Genomic DNA, 16,981 nt, shown 5'->3' on the forward strand with positions numbered 1-16,981 from the left:
GTTTTGATTCAAGAAACTAAACAAGCCACTGAAAACTGTGTGCATTTTTCCTCATTAAGAATTTTAAATGTTTGAGGTTAATGTCAACTTGTATGATGAGACTCCCTGCCTCTTTTCTCCGTGAAATCAAGAATAAAGTAATAATAAATAATTTTCCAAACTTCTCAAGAACAAAGGTAACTGAGCAATAGTGGCATCAAAACATCAAATGAGATTTGACAATGTGACAGTATTTCCAGCATAATTTCATATTTAATAATGTGTTATACACATTTGACGACAGTCAATTTGGAAGAAGTAAAATCCAATTGCCATATTCACTTCTGAAAAATCGGTATTTTGGCATTGAACTATAAAGAATTCAAGTTCAAAATCAAATCATACAATTTTTGCTACAAACTTTCAGTCTGCACCCCTCACACATAATGTGAGTTCTCATAGAAGTTCAGAAAATCCACCTTCAAAATTGGAATCAGAAATAAAGTGAAAACAACTTGTCCAAAAGTCAAATGGATTTGAAATTATACACAAAATAATCTTACACCCATATATGGACATATGCTTACCTTATTGTTGAGTCGAAGTGTTCTATAGTTTCTCTGACAACAATTAAATACATAATAATGCTGATTGTGTCTGGAGTCAAGAAACATGCGTACTTCGTCAATGTTGTTTTTGTAAGCGGCCTCAATGCCCTCCGCCGGGTACGACATCACAATGATTCTCGAGGTGATGTAGTGAAGATCAAGATCAGTACGGGCCATACTGTCAATGAAATATAAAATAAAAATTTTGAATGGTAAGCGAGAAACGATCACAGTTTTAAAATTGTAAGTTTAAACTGGAATTGAGTCCCAAGCGATGATAACAACACATACTAATAATGCAAAGGCTTATGGGTAGATGCTTGTTTCTAAACAATGACACGCTATGGCGATCTGACGCATGCGCAAGTGGCGACTTCCTCGCTTTAATATAGACTGCTACATCAACAAACTATGTATATTTGGTCTACTATTACTCTATGACATAGGTAGCCTTACAAAAGAAAATGGCAGCCTACATGTGTGTGCCACAAGCTGCTGTTACTTTCAAGCCCTTCTGACAACCTTGTCAAAAAAGGTAACATTTCAACAGATATGACCTTCAGAGCAAGCAAACTCAATGTGAAAACACTGCCAATAATTCAGTAATATTTACTTACTTAGAAACAGTTTCCGAAACTTTATTTGACATGTCTTTAATATTTCTAAAAAACGATCCTGCACCATCTTTCATTATTCCAAAGAGACCACTTCCTCCTGCCGCAGGATAATCTAAATTCGTCTCGCTCCTCGTCTGTGAGTGCCGAGCTGAAAGTAAGTACACGACGTAACAGTCATTTCAGAATAAACCCATCCAGTGGTAATGTAATCCATGTCAGTGCAATAATAGGCTATATACATGACCCCTATAGGTCACTAATCCTGGTACTTATTGGATGTATTAATTTTCAATATTATATGTCAATTTTTGCTATATTTAACCGATTTAAACTTCAATGACACCTTGATTGCATTTTTGCGAGGAAAATACAAAAGATAGTTATGCAATTCTAATCAATGGTAAATTTATTGTTTAAAATTACATTTCCACTGATCTGCAGAAAACCTCTCTCACTGACCCCCTGACAGTATTAACAAGGCTTTGGGTTTCGTACAGATGTTGAAAAATTAAATTTAGAAAACTTATTGAGTGATTACAGCAATGGAAATTATGTTTGTGATTAGAAACAATGACCTTTTGCTCCAATATTTTAAGATTAGTTGCCACAGCAACTGATTTAATCATTTCTTATGGTGATCACAATAATCAGTGCAAGATTTTGAGCATACAAAGTGGGATGCAACTTTAATGACTTATCGAAGAAGATCAATAAATGAGATCCCTGGATGAGTATTTCAATTCTGACCTGATTTTGTGAATCGATAACAGACGATGTCTTACCAGGCTGTTCTGGTCTTGGCGGTGGGGGTTGCCTTCTTGGACTGCTAGTAATGTTTTCATTGTCACTGCTTTCGCTGTCTTTAAGTTTCGTAAACACTTTTAGATTCATGTTCCGTGCAGCCGCTATCTCCTGTAGCCGAGAGATGATGTCACTCACCGAGGGCCGCTCGCGAGGATCAATTTGAAATGTGGAACCTGATGAAAAGATAAATTCTCCTGTTTTGGTTTCGTAACAACTCTCACATGCATTATATTACAATCTAACACAATTGCCAGTCATTTCGACATAGACTTGAATACTGTAAAACCATTTATTTTTTCACTGGCATTTAATTTTACTATTTTGATTTTCTGGGTGATTTTACTGAGTTTAGAGCACGGAAACAATGAGTTATAATTTTATTTTACATGTTCATGGGAATTTAATATAGCAAATTTTACTTATCAGCAAAAATAGTAAAATTAAAAACCTGCAAAAAATTAATGCATTGACAGTATAAATAAACATGAATAAACATCTTCGTAAACCGACCAATCTTAAACAACATGTACACAGTAAATCGTACACAATGAGATGCGAGTACTTACGCATTAATTCATGGAACACTGTATACATGGGATCGTCTGGAATGCTATAATTGCCGTTGATTATACGAAGCTTTGCGGAATCTTCAAACGGATGTTGTTTATAACACAACATATAGAGTACACACCCTAAGGCCTGTAGAGCAGATCATAAATACGAATAAGTTAGAATGCACACCTTGTATTTTTTTTTCCCGTAAAAAGTTATCACGATAGATATTTAGGAACTATGAAAGCAGTTCACTAGGACCGGGAGCGAGTAAGTCACTTGGGCAATTGTCCTCACAAAAGCCAGCAAATTATCATATCGTGACAATTTGATGATTTACAGTACAAATCTATAGACTGCACCTGCATATTTTTTTTTCTACTCGTTCTTATTGTGAAGATATAGGATTTCAACATAAATCACGAAAACAAGCAATAATTCTGATGGTGTTAGTGCTCCAGTTGATGTACACATGAAAATCCCAGAACTCAATTCAAAGACAATCAGATGAAGGTTATTAAGTATGACAACCTGTAGTCTCTACAATCCTTGATATGAAAAAAGCTTACCCAAATATCCGATTTCTCATTAATGGGGTAATTGAAATATAAATCTAACATCTCTGGAGTTCTGTACATTGGAGTAGTCTGACTGGCAATCTGTGAAATATCAAATATATTACTGTAGATATGAAATATAACGCTGTAGAGATATCAAATATATTACTGTGGAGATATCAAATATCACCATGGAGATATCAAATACATCACTGTGGAGATATTAAATATAACACAGTAGAGATACCAAACATATCTGTGAAGATATCAAATATATCACAGTAGAGATACCAAACGTATCTCTGTGGAGATATCAAATATATCACAGTAGAGATACCAAACATATCTCTGTGGAGATACCAAACATATCTCTGTGGAGATATCAAATATATCACAGTAGAGATACCCAACATATCTCTGTGGAGATATCAAATATATCACAGTAGAGATATTAAACATATCTCTGTGGAGATATCAAATATATCACAGTAGAGATACCAAACATATCTCTGTGGAGATATCAAATATATCACAGTAGAGATACCAAACATATCTCTGTGGAGATATCAAATATATCACAGTAGAGATACCAAACATATCTCTGTGGAGATATCAAATATATCACAGTAGAGATACCAAACATATCTCTGTGGAGATATCAAATATATCACAGTAGAGATACCAAACATATCTCTGTGGAGATATCAAATATATCACAGTAGAGATACCAAACATATCACTGTGGAGATATCAAATATATCACAGTAGAGATACCAAACATATCTCTGTGGAGATATCAAATATATCACAGTAGAGATGCCAAACATATCTCTGTGGAGATATCAAATATATCACAGTAGAGATACCAAACATATCTCTGTGGAGATACCAAACATATCTCTGTGGAGATACCAAACATATCTCTGTGGAGATACCAAACATATCTCTGTGGAGATATCAAATATATCACAGTAGAGATGCCAAACATATCTCTGTGGAGATATCAAATATATCACAGTAGAGATGCCAAACATATCTCTGTGGAGATATCAAATATATCACAGTAGAGATACCAAACATATCTCTGTGGAGATATCAAATATATCACAGTAGAGATACCAAACATATCTCTGTGGAGATATCAAATACATCACAGTAGAGATGGCAAACATATCTCTGTGGAGATATCAAATATATCACAGTAGAGATACCAAACATATCTCTGTGGAGATATCAAATACATCACAGTAGAGATGGCAAACATATCTCTGTGGAGATATCAAATATATCACAGTAGAGATACCAAACATATCTCTGTGGAGATATCAAATATATCACAGTAGAGATACCAAACATATCTCTGTGGAGATATCAAATACATTACAGTAGAGATGGCAAACATATCTCTGTGGAGATATCAAATACGTCACAGTAGAGATGGCAAACATATCTCTGTGGAGATATCAAATACATCCCGGTGGAGATATAAAATATATCACAAGTTAACAGGCATTGTTGGAGACTAAAAACTAGAGAGAACCAAAGTACGACTTAGGGTTCATCATTGTCTGTACATGAAAAATGTACATCACTTGCAGTTAATTTAGTGCATGAATAAACAAATGTGTCAAGATGCAGGCAAGAAGACTGCAGGTCAACCTACACTAAAACACGGAAAACTAACAATAGATTTAAATTGATGCAATAACATCAGTGTTGTGATTCGTAATGCAGTCTATAGTAGACAAATACATGCTGCCAAACCAAAATGGATTCGAAATTTAAAATGGCTATTCTTCTCTTGCGAAAAACCTACATAATACCTGTAGAAAGCGGTTTAGAATGGACATACAGTACTTGTAGAGGGCGCAATTTACAATGTCCACAATACAATCAATCAAGACCCTTACCTCATCTTCAACAAGACTTCTTTTAATAGAACTCCACGTCTCATCGGGATAGTAGGTTTTAGTCGTAGCGCTACCAAAATCACATAATTTGATACTTCCTTTATCACTTATCAATAGATTTTCCAACTGTTGAAGAAATATACAGCATGAATTAGAGAAATTGAACATACTGTAAATCGTGTCATTTTCACTGCTACCTGTACAAAACTACGCAATTTTCAAAGCAATTTACATCAGTCGCTGATTACAGTATTTTTATACAATATAATATAATAATATTTTCTTTTAGTATATCGTCAACAGAAGCGAGTAATTACTGAGAAAGTCTTTTCTTAATATGAGCTTCAGGCTATAAGTAATTTGATAGTGCTGAAATTGAAATAAAGTGTACAATGAAAAAAAATTTTGTACAGTATTGTGACATCAATCTGTACCATACACCTTTTTGATCTGTCCTGTATTATGTAACCCTAACAAGGATACACATGTTTTGATAGTTAAAATATAGATTAACATTAGAACCAATACTGATTGTTCATTATGTGTTATGAATTTCTTACTACAGTCTTGTGTTTCTGTACTAGTATTTCTGGGTTTTATGGTAATACGATTTTGTACAGGACAGAAACCTTCTGAAACAGTCTATAACTTAAACCATACCTTTAAATCTCTATGTATGACTGGCGGCCTCTGACGGTGCATATGCTGTACAGCTTTACACGTCTGATAAAAGATTGTTAACACCTGTTCACAACTCAATGGATTCTGTTTCCGATTTAAGGCATCTACCAATCCACCTGGAATAGATCACACGATATCAAATTTATACACAAGATGCAAATGCAGATTTTATTTGAGATATATTTATCAATGTATCCTGAGGTATCAGTTGAATAGGATTTCTGCAGACAGACACACACATTCAGACAAGCAGACGGATGGACGGATTGACATACTAATTAACAAATTGATTGATTGACAGATGATAAAAATTTGGCTCATTTTTATGATCTGCAAACAGGGGAGTTTAAAATGCAACAAGAAAATAGCAAAATAGCATGCACTTAAGTCCATGTACAAAGGGAATTAAAGATACCGTAGTATAGAAATCCCGGGGCAAATCACATTTGGAAAATTATGTCTTGTGTATTGAATTACATACACTAGAAATGTACAACTTAATCAGAAACGGTAATCTCCTAAAATTTTGCAAAAAAAGCTGGGCCTCAATATAAATCCAATATAATAATAATACATGATCAAACCATACAATATATGATAAATATTAGAATAGAAAAATAGAAAACATGATTTTAGGATGTTGATCTGAAATTTTAACATTTATACATTTTTCAAATTGAATTCAAACAAATTTCAAAAATTTTCTAAAATTTCCTCCATATTCTATGTTGAAGTGCTACAGTCATCGAGCAGCATGCGTTCGAATTACGTGTAAACAATGTATTTACGTGCGGTATATACTTCAACACGAGTCCCATATCGAACAGGACGTGGTGCGACGACTGCAGCGCTTTAAATTTGTTCCAAAACTACAGATTATAAAGTTTTTTGAAAAACACAAAAATATATTTATGAATTACAATACAAATTGAAAAAGAAACAACAAGGTTAAACACTAATCACCAATTCATCTGCACTTACCACTACATAATTCAGTTAGTATTAAAAATTCTGATTGGCCGTGATCCGAATCCTCTTTACCGATGGATGCAGCTTGATAGAAATGAATTATGTTGGCATGGGGAGAGAGTTTTTTCTGTTCAACGGAAATTAAGAAAAATATTATGAAAAGGAAAGAGAAAGTTAAGTCTGGCAACAATTTTAAAGATAGGGGTATTTATAGTTTCAAGGCAATACAATAAACATCTGTAAAGATGCCAGAGATATGTCATTACCAATATGTTAATATTATAAAATACTGGTTATGTACTACATAGAATAAATTTGTCATTTTTGGCAATAATCTACACAAATCCTGTTAAATAAGCTTTCATGCCGTGTCATGACAGGGTTTTAAATAAAAGGATACAAGTATTGTGATCTCACGGATAATGCCTTGTGATTTCTCCTCATCGTTTGCCAGAAGCCTCTGTGTAGAAAAACAAGAACGTGAAGCAGAATGGTTAGGGTTACAATTATTTAATGAATTTCACTGGGATGTTAAAAGGGATCAATTCGTGGACAAATTATAACAGTCGTTGATCAAGTTGCAAAACAACAGGCTAATTATCAAATGGCTATAGAACTAGATCCACTTGTTAAATGATAAAACAAACAGCCACAGTAATCCATATTTTAATGAACTGCGCTATAGATTGAAGTTTTGGTGACCTATATGAAATTCATCAAGCTATAAATACGTGTGCCATGTCTTTAATGTGGAATGACATAGCAATGAAGTAACAATGAGTCAAACAAGATAGACTATGCCTGGCGAGGTCACGTGAGGTCAATAATTAAGGTTGTATCATCTGTCATACTATGTTTGAAGCATTTGACAAAACAATACAATGGAAACGTAACCTAACTTCCAAGCTTGTTATCAGTCACCTTTGCCCTTTCATAAAAACTTTGTATTTTTAAAATGAGTATCATTATTATCAATAATTTCAACTTATTCTTGGTAGTATTTACTTATGTTACTAATAATTAAGCAAATTACTCTGTATAATTTATTACCAAACGCTTCAGCGTGGTATTAAGATTTTGTTTTCAGGCTTGGGTGGTACCAAGGTGGAAAATGGTTGCACATATGGGGGGTAATTCCTGGAATTGCAATAGAGAGGGTTCAGGCCGAAATACATATATATAGTGTTTCCATGTTTCGTCTGATATTTCTGTGGTATTCTGCTGCTGTAAATAATGCAAGATTTGTTCCGAAATTCAGTGTGTTGTGTGCACTCCAGGGTTATTCGTTTTTTTGCTCAAAACACCCCTATTTTTTAATGGCAGAGTCGAATAGTTTCACTCCCACTGGGAAATCTGCATTGTTACTTGAATGAGAGCTAACTAAACACATTTTCCAGACCGGCGAAAGTGTATGCAACAGCCAATTTTAACAGCCTGTCACGTGATTTTAGTCTGAATGTCAACCTCAAAAGAGGCTAATCCATTTACGCAGGTATAACTGGGAATAGAATATGTGAGGGATTGTATCAACAGAGATGTGTATAATGAAAAGTAACATCTATCCTTCTTTTGCATCGCTGAGCATTTCTGTTTTAGTATACTGGTTTGAAAATGTTGAATTTGCATGATTTGCAATGTGTTTTTTTACTGAAACTCCCCTATTGATCGAATCCCGGGTTTGAAAGAGAACGGCACACCACGTGATTCGTTTGAATACAATGGTGAAGGCACGCAAGCATGACTTACGTTGTCAGCAGTAGTCGCTGAGCTTCACGCTACATCTTCACTTGTGATGTTGCTTGTTAGCCGTGGATTGAATTAATCTTGATTACCGGTTAAAATGTTGCTTATTTGGCGTTGGTGATCTTTATTTGGAACTGGGTAATGTCGCCAGCAGAAACCTCCTGGGATTTTGATGTTGATGGTTGCGCCTCCATGGCAATCGCTAATTTTACTGCGGGTGGACCTTCCAAGAGCCCTTCGGGGTTTATAAAACTCATTCAACATACATAAAGTTCTCTCAATCCTAGTAGTCCATGTGATGTACACCTAATATGCCAAACATGTTACTGAACGATTTTGCCAATGAAAACAAGCCGGTTGGCGATCCACTCCACTAAAAAAAAACTAGCAATATGTTTTCGGCTGTTGCCATGGTAGGACATGAACGTGAAGCTAACGTCGGTTTATAACTAAAACTGGGCACCGTATACAAAGTTCGCAAAAAAACATTCAGTCCTTAGAAGTCATTACCAAACGCTTCAGCGTGGTATTAAGAGTTTGTTTTCAGGGGTGGGTGATACCAAGGTGGGAAATGGATGCACATATGGGGTTAATTCCTTGAATTGCAATATAGAGGGTTCAAGCTGAAATACAATATATAGTGTTTTCATGTTTCGTCTGATATTTCTGTGGTATTCTGCTGCTGTAAGTAATGCACGATTTGTTCCGAAATTCAGTATATTGTGTGTATTCCAGGGTTATTCGTTTTTTGCTAAAAACACCCCTATTTTTTTAGTGGCAGAGTCGAATAGTCTCACTCCCACTGGGAAATCTGCATTGTTGCTTGAATGTGAGTTAATTAAACACCTTTTCCAGACCGGCGAAAGAGTATACAACAGCCAATTTTAACAGCCTGTCACGTGATTTTAGTCTGAATGTCAACATGAAGAGGCTAGTCCATTTTACGCAGGAGTAATTGGGAGTAGAAAATGTGAGGGATAGTATCAACAGAGATGTGTATAGTGAAAAGTAATATCTATCCTTCATTTGCATCTCTGAGCATTTCTGTTTTAGTATATTGGTTTGAAAATGTTGAACTTGCATGATTTGCAATGTGTTTTTTTAATTGGGACTCCCCTATTGATCGAATCCCGGGTTTGAACGAGAACGGCACACCACGTGATTCGTTTGAATACAATGCTGATGGCAAACATGCCGTGTTACTGCAGTACTGCACTGACGGGATGACTTACTGGTACTGCATGCTACAACTTCGCGTGTGATGTTGCTTGTTAGCCATGGATTACATGAATCTTGATTACCAGTCAAATGTTGCTCATTTGACGTTGGTAATCTTTATTTGGAACTGAGTAACTTCCTGGTACTTCGTACTATGATAAAAATCAGTCAACATACATCAAGTTCTCTCAATCGTAGTATTCCATGTGATGTACACCTAATATGCCAAAAATGTTGCTGAACGATTTGAACTGAATAAAAATAGCAGACGAAAATTTGTTTACAAAATAAAAATACTTCGGTTGCCAATGAAAAGCGGTAAAAAAACAAGCAATATGTTTTCGGCTGTTATCATGGAAGGGACATGAACGTGAAGCTAACGTCTGTTTATAACTAAAACCGGGCACCTTATACGAGGTTCGCAAAATAACATGGCAGTCAATTTTTTTTTGTGTCATTAGAAGTCACTTTATTTTATTGTTAGGACGTATTCAGCCGTTAAATGTATTATTTCCAACCGTTTTGCGATAGTATTTTCTAGATTGGAGGCAGCATTTACATTTTATTCAAAGTTCAAAGCTGCGTTGGGATTCCGTTGACAGTGGTAACAATGTCGGCGCCGGTGATCTCTTACCAGTGCGCAACGTAGCCACAATAAAAGGCATGATCATTTGGGCACTGCTATTACAAGACTTTGGCTGTTGCCATGATAGCGGTGGGTCAGGATTGTTTTTCCAATTAGTGATGGTACGACCTGCCTGTCAAGTATGAACCGTGACAAAATCAGCCAAGCCAAAAAAATCACAGAAGAGTTAAAAAGCCATTCCTGCTGAACAGTTACTCTAACTTCGGGGTCAACTTTCTCATTAATGAAAACAGATATCAAAAATTCAAATAGTAACTTTTTGCCCACACTCAAGCCGAGTACAATGAGCTATGTCTGAGGTGTTGTATCACAGGGAGTTGGACAAACTTATGTATTTTAATAAATTATTGAATAATAAAATGTTATATAACTTTTCTTTTACCCCCCTCCCCTTCCTGGTATCTATTTCAAGTATTTTTGTCAGGTTCAAATCGTTCACCAGCATTTTTGGCATGTTAGATGTACATCACATAGAATACTAAGATTGGGAGAACTTAATGTTTGTTGACCACCTGGAATCTGAGTTTTATAAATCTTGAAGGGCTCTCGGAAGATCCACCCGCTGCCTGGACCCGCAGTGAAATCTCCGATTAATATGGAGCCGCAACCATCAACATCGATATACCATGAGGTTTCTGTTGGCGACGTTGCGGCGTTACTCGGTTCCAAATAAAGATTACCAACGCCAAATTAGCAAAATTTAACCGGTAACCAAGACTCAGTCCATCCACGACAAGCAAGCAACATCACAAACGAGGTTGTAGTGTGCAGCTCACGAGTCAGCGACGACCGATTTCAACGAAAGTCATTCCGTCAGTGATGTTTGCCAATGCACAGATCTGTGGAGGAACTTTTAACTTCAACATCAACCGTGTATCGTAGTCGCCCAGTTTAAGTTCTGGTTCTGTCGTGCTCCCAACTAAAGGGCGACAGTCGTCGTGTCGCGTCCTGTTCAATATGGGACTCATAGCGACGTATACAACGCGTGTAAAATACATTGTTTATTTACATGAAATTCGAACACGCGCTGCGCTACGACCACCGCGCTTAAACATCCACGAGTTATTTATTCGGACAATGACTTAAATTAGACGTCTGATTATTTTATTTTCACACGTACAGCGACACGCGTTCTACACTGACAAGAGTTGCTAGGTCGCAGCACTGTCTTGGAGCATATTAATGGGCAATTGGGTTCCCCGATCTAAATTTCTATCCCGGTGTGTTTCACGTTCTTTTTTTAATATGAAATAATCAAATATGGGACATGTGTATAATAACAGAACCCCACACCCTCCCCGTGGCTTCGCTAGTGAAAGTACGGCAGCAGGATACACCGCATCACTCGTGAAAATAACTTCCATACGCAATGAAAGCCACGGGGAGGGTATCTGTCATAATACTTCATTATCACTGAAAACATTTTTCCCCTGAAATAAATTCCAGTGAATATGCCATTTCCCTCATACTCTATTGAGACACAGCGCAGTGAAAATTGGATTCACATGTAATGCTTGAAAACATGTCAGAAAAAATAAATTAAGTGAAATTCTACGTGACTTCATAATAGTTGGAAATGAACACATTACACCCGACCCTACCACTCTATATACAATGTAAACTACACCCCAAAACATCCTTTCACCCACAGTTACTACCGTGTTTCACCAGTGTATTCTATTTGACGTCAGGAGAAATTGAAATAAACAAATTAATTATAATTTCAGCCTCTAGTTGACCACTGATTAAATAAACTACCTCGTCTTCATGTCAACTTGCAGTTATTCGTTGCCTACACCAGTGACTTCAAAATATATGTTTCAATCCCAGGAATTTCACTCGCTGTTAATTGCATGGGAGTGGCAGTCTTTAATGAATTTCTATTGTCATGTCAATTTCTTGCGATTACTCGAACATTAAGCTGTAACCACATACCGCCTAGGTGCTGTAATTAAATCCTGGTGTAAGCACCATATGAACTATGAACAATGTATGTGAAGCCAGCTGTGGGGTATATTCAATCATATAGATTTCTCATTGTTTGGTAACTATTTGCTGCAAATGCAACAAAAATCAATATAAAAAATATTACCCACACAGTATTCTACAGGTTACTTGTATAGTATGTATATGGTTGTTGCGAAGACAAGGCAAGCTAGCTTTAAAGCAGTTTAAAACTAGGCACATTTGATTGTTAAGTTACACTTGGAATGTAATGTATTACAAGGTCATTAACAAATACAAGAATTTATGGTACAATAAAAGTGTCACATACAAATCATAGATGTGTTTGTTAGTCAAGTTTAATTGTCTAATTAGACATCAAAATATTTACTATATTATTTCACATTTGGTGTATTAATCATATGCAGTGATTATGTTTGATTATTTGCTTCCTTATAGTATTTTTATAGTTATAAAAGCTTTTGGGGTTTTTCATAGCTAATTTTCCAACTCTCATAGTTAATTGTGATCTTTGATAGGCTCTCCGATTGACCTAGAATGCAGGTCATGAGAAACAATGTTGCGTGTGGCCTTTATGTTTTGTTTTTCAACTGTTGTTGTATTTTTGAGTTTTCCATGTTCTACGATGTAATCAATGTCAGTTTGATGTTTACTAGTACTGAACTGAAGTTTTCTGACTATTATTGTTCTGGATACACTATACATGTACAGTGACGATACTCATGTACTAATTTTCCACAGCCACAAAAAGTGAAAATAAAATTTGAGAGGCGTAGCATCACAAATACTGCCAAAGCACATGTTGCACAGGATGTACTAAGACATAAATTCCAGTATTTTGTTAACCTTATTATTATGGATCTTTTTAACAGACGTTGGAAAGAAAATTCATTGTTAGTGACCCCAATCGGCCGCCATCGCTCTTTTATGCTTTTGAATCAAAGAGAACAAACAATATTTTAGAATATATGATATACATGTATAATAAAAAAAATTAAATTTGTTATTGGACCCAATGTGACTGTCACATGGCATATTTGTCTGAATACATTTTTTATTATCTGTCGTTTTGTTATTCAAGTATACATTTGATATGATACAAGAGTTTTCGGGAATATACGATAGGCTTAATAGAACCATCAATGCTCAGAAACGTACAGTTGCTTTGTACAAATTTATATAAATAAATCAAAGCAGTTACCGGATGCCGATACTGAAAATTTTTGGAGACAGAAACACAATAAGTTACAGTAAGTAGTACAATGTATAACACTAAGAGGTTATCAACAGATATCAATCATTCGTAGCACTGTTAGATACGAGTAAAGTCACGGGCTAGTATTATGCACAAACCGAAAGTAAGTGAATAACAAGTTGTCCTTGATGCCAAAAGTATCAATCAGCTCTAGGAATGTGCGATATCAGATGAACCTTTTCTATTACATGCCCAACTCTGAGCGTCAAAACAACAGAGTAATCATTATTTTACAGAACTTTATGCTAATTAGTGTGACATCTAAGCATGTCAGAAGACGTGCATTTGTAGATACGGCCGTCGTTGGTTTACAAAATCGAAAAGTTACATACCGGTATCTTCTTAGAAATATTTTTCAAAATAAATTTTCAGTAGTCATTTTTATTGCATCGAGCAACTAAGTGTTGTCATTCAGTCTGAAAATATATCGCAGCAAAAAAAAACATTATCGTGATACTGTTGAAACACACGCAGACTGATGACGCTTAGTGTGAATGATATGCAATGTGGTTATGTGATAAGTATTATGTTCCATACCATAGGCAACAATTCTAGTGTTGGGTATTCACAAGATATTTGATGCAATCCCTTTGGGATTTATTTGAGATGAACATCATGCCCTTCCTTCTAACTGACAGCCGTTGCCACAGCAACAAAGCGAACTTTGAACATGAAACATTCATACTTCTAAGGTTACTAATAAACCGGACAGTGTCCGACAAGCATAATTCACAAACACTCTATAAATCTAATTTTTGGTCCACTGCTCACTTTACTACAACTCAAAGTACCTAAGGATCTATAAATGTTACATGTTTGATTTTACACCATTAGCCAATCAGATTTCATGAAGGTGCCATATACTATTATAAGAGATGTTGTCAATGGTCAAAACTGGAAAATTGGAAAGTAAAATCTCATTCATTGGTCAGTTTATTGCAGCACAGCAGGGAGTTATGCAGATGACCGAACTATTAACATCAACAAAAATGCTATTTTTAGTCAGCTAACTTTTAACAGCCAATAGGCTACTGCACAGTGACGTTATTTGTTTTGCCAACCAACATAAAAAAGCAATAGTATGCAATCTTTGGTGATAAGGTTGCGCATAAAGCTGTTTTATTATGCATACATGCATAATTAATACCAGCAGCAGTGAACATCAGCTAGTTCTTGCCAAGTAGTCACTGCACACACGTAAAAAAACAGTGATGTAGTAAAGCTGACCACAAGGACTGTCTTTATTCTGGGACTAGCGTGTTGTCGCAGATCTCAGAATACGCTCAGATTATACTAACAATTAAGAGGTGCACTGAATTATCTTAGATTAGTTGGTTAGATTAGGCTCTTTATAATTTGCTACCACAGTAAAAAAAAAAAAAAAATTATTTATTGTAAAAATAGACCTCAAACGTCTTGTAGTACACACACTATAGGCAGGCACCTTACAGGCCAACATTTGACAGATTAAATGGCAGGGAAATATATGCAAACAGAAATTATAAATTTCAACACAATATAAACAATAGTTTTCTGGTATTCATAGCAATATGGGGGACGATAGTGATAAATTTACATAACATTTACATATAGTACACAAAGCAATAAATACAAGATGTGTCATCCACATTGATACCTTTAGAATGAGTGTGGTAATTTATTTACATACTAAATACAATCTTGTATGATCTTTATAAAGCATTGCAGATCGATGTAAATTTGGTGTGAAAACAAAGCGTCGACCGTATATTTACATTCCCAAAATATTCGGTAATACATTATTAGTTTGTGTCGATGGTGAAGAATATATTGCCATTAAACGTACGAAAACAGCGTGAAAACACGAGTGTGTATTAATAATATTGCCGCTGAATTGCTACAATATTTACAAAGGCCAAAAAAGGGTAATATCGTGTATTTTACCTTCAGTGCGTATTCCTTTGATGTAGCGACATCTTGGGCTACAAATACAAAAGCAAAACCACCTAGAACAAGACGGCGACACAATTAATTGTATATTTTTGACGAGGTTATAACAGTTTCTTTTTGCTTGTTGTAATGTTGACGATTAACGAATAGGGTTAGGGGCAATGCATCCATGATCACTGAACTTACCTTCCGCTATCACTCGCCTCACCCGCAGCTTCATATCGCCTAATTCCACCAACTGACCCACAAATTCATTGCCCCTTTCTGCCGGACTACCACTCAGATACCCCAGGGCTGACCTGAACAGGTCACTCATAATTACGCGTATTCGTCTACAGACTAGGGGAGTGTTTGACCGGTTTTGTCACGAGGGTGAGATTTCACGTCGCAAGTGACGTCAAATACGGAAATGGCCTCGTTCTCAGTTTACTTAACGCCCTCGAATGTAAATATATTAAATACTCCCGTTTTTTAAATAAAAAAAAATTGGGGGCGCACCTCAAAAAGAAAACATAAGTGCCTGTTTTGGTTGTATCTATACATATGTAAAATAGAGCAGATACAGTAATGTATTTTTTATAGGAAAACCCTAAAAAGATTTTGAGTCACCAGAAAATTGTGGCTGTATGGCAGCCATTTTAACAATATTGATTTCTAAGGCGCAGATAAGGTGTCATACTTCAAATTGTAGGCTGACGACATAGATTAAAAAAAAACATGAATAACATCACTTGTGGGATATTTCTATTGTCTTGAATTACTCAAAAAGTGACAAAAAATACTATTTTTGTTTTAAATGGTCTCCCATGGAAATGTTCTAAAAAATAGCATTTTCCGAATTATATTGAGCAATTTTTTGCAAAAGCACTCATAACTGTAAAACAATAATGTACACTATAGCTTCATACTTGCATAAAATACTCTAATGAAAATTATGACCAAATTATTAGGATTTTCAGCTCAGAGTTAATGCAGCAATTTTACATCTGACTAAACTAAAAAAAAATGAACATTTAATACAATTGTCCTGAACGAAGGTTCATTAAAAATACTGTGGAATACTTTATTTTCGCTGGAATTAATTTTCGCTGAAAAGGCTTTTTGGGCGTTGTGTATGGAATTTATTTTCACTGATTTCTGATGAGTTTAATGTGAAATATAGAAAAAAAGTATATTCGCTGGATTTTATTTTCACGGAATCATCCCTTCAGCGAAAATAGCGAAAATAAATTCCAAGCGAAAATAAAGTATTCTACAGTAAATGTTCGAACATGACGCCCTCTTGGTCACAACAGCAAACTTACTTTGTTTAGTTTAGTTATTAGCAACTGTGCCCTCATTGACAGATTATCCAAAATCTCCTGTTTGTAACATTCACTAAATGTGCCACATCTACTTATCATCATGTTTATTTCTAACATGACGGAAAATCAAAAGCAGCATAAATGTTATTCCATCATCTCATCAAATCAGATATGCAGATAAATCTCCTAGTGTCATCACATTCCAAAATGTTATTCATATTTGTAGAATCTGTCCTTATTTCTT

At 35.4% G+C, this 16,981-nt stretch overlaps 1 protein-coding gene across 1 annotated transcript in view; it reads right to left on the minus strand.

Annotated features, from left to right (window-relative positions):
• LOC100376315 (cyclin-G-associated kinase-like) overlaps positions 1-15,819 on the minus strand; it is a 34,768-nt gene extending 18,949 nt beyond the window's left edge. The window contains exons 1-11 of the mRNA XM_085503118.1: positions 15,620-15,819; positions 15,428-15,489; positions 7,078-7,137; positions 6,690-6,804; positions 5,688-5,824; positions 5,028-5,153; positions 3,130-3,219; positions 2,575-2,707; positions 1,987-2,181; positions 1,205-1,352; positions 567-765 (exon numbers count right to left, since the gene is read on the minus strand). Coding sequence (XP_085359244.1) covers positions 567-765; positions 1,205-1,352; positions 1,987-2,181; positions 2,575-2,707; positions 3,130-3,219; positions 5,028-5,153; positions 5,688-5,824; positions 6,690-6,804; positions 7,078-7,137; positions 15,428-15,489; positions 15,620-15,749 — 1,395 coding nt within the window. The 5' untranslated portion in view covers positions 15,750-15,819. The remainder of the gene's footprint in view (positions 1-566; positions 766-1,204; positions 1,353-1,986; positions 2,182-2,574; positions 2,708-3,129; positions 3,220-5,027; positions 5,154-5,687; positions 5,825-6,689; positions 6,805-7,077; positions 7,138-15,427; positions 15,490-15,619) is intronic.
• Positions 15,820-16,981: the final 1,162 nt, after the last annotated feature.

This window comes from Saccoglossus kowalevskii, chromosome 9 (assembly GCF_978046115.1).
Source record: "Saccoglossus kowalevskii chromosome 9, keSacKowa6.1, whole genome shotgun sequence".
Taxonomy (NCBI): Eukaryota; Metazoa; Hemichordata; class Enteropneusta; family Harrimaniidae; genus Saccoglossus; species Saccoglossus kowalevskii.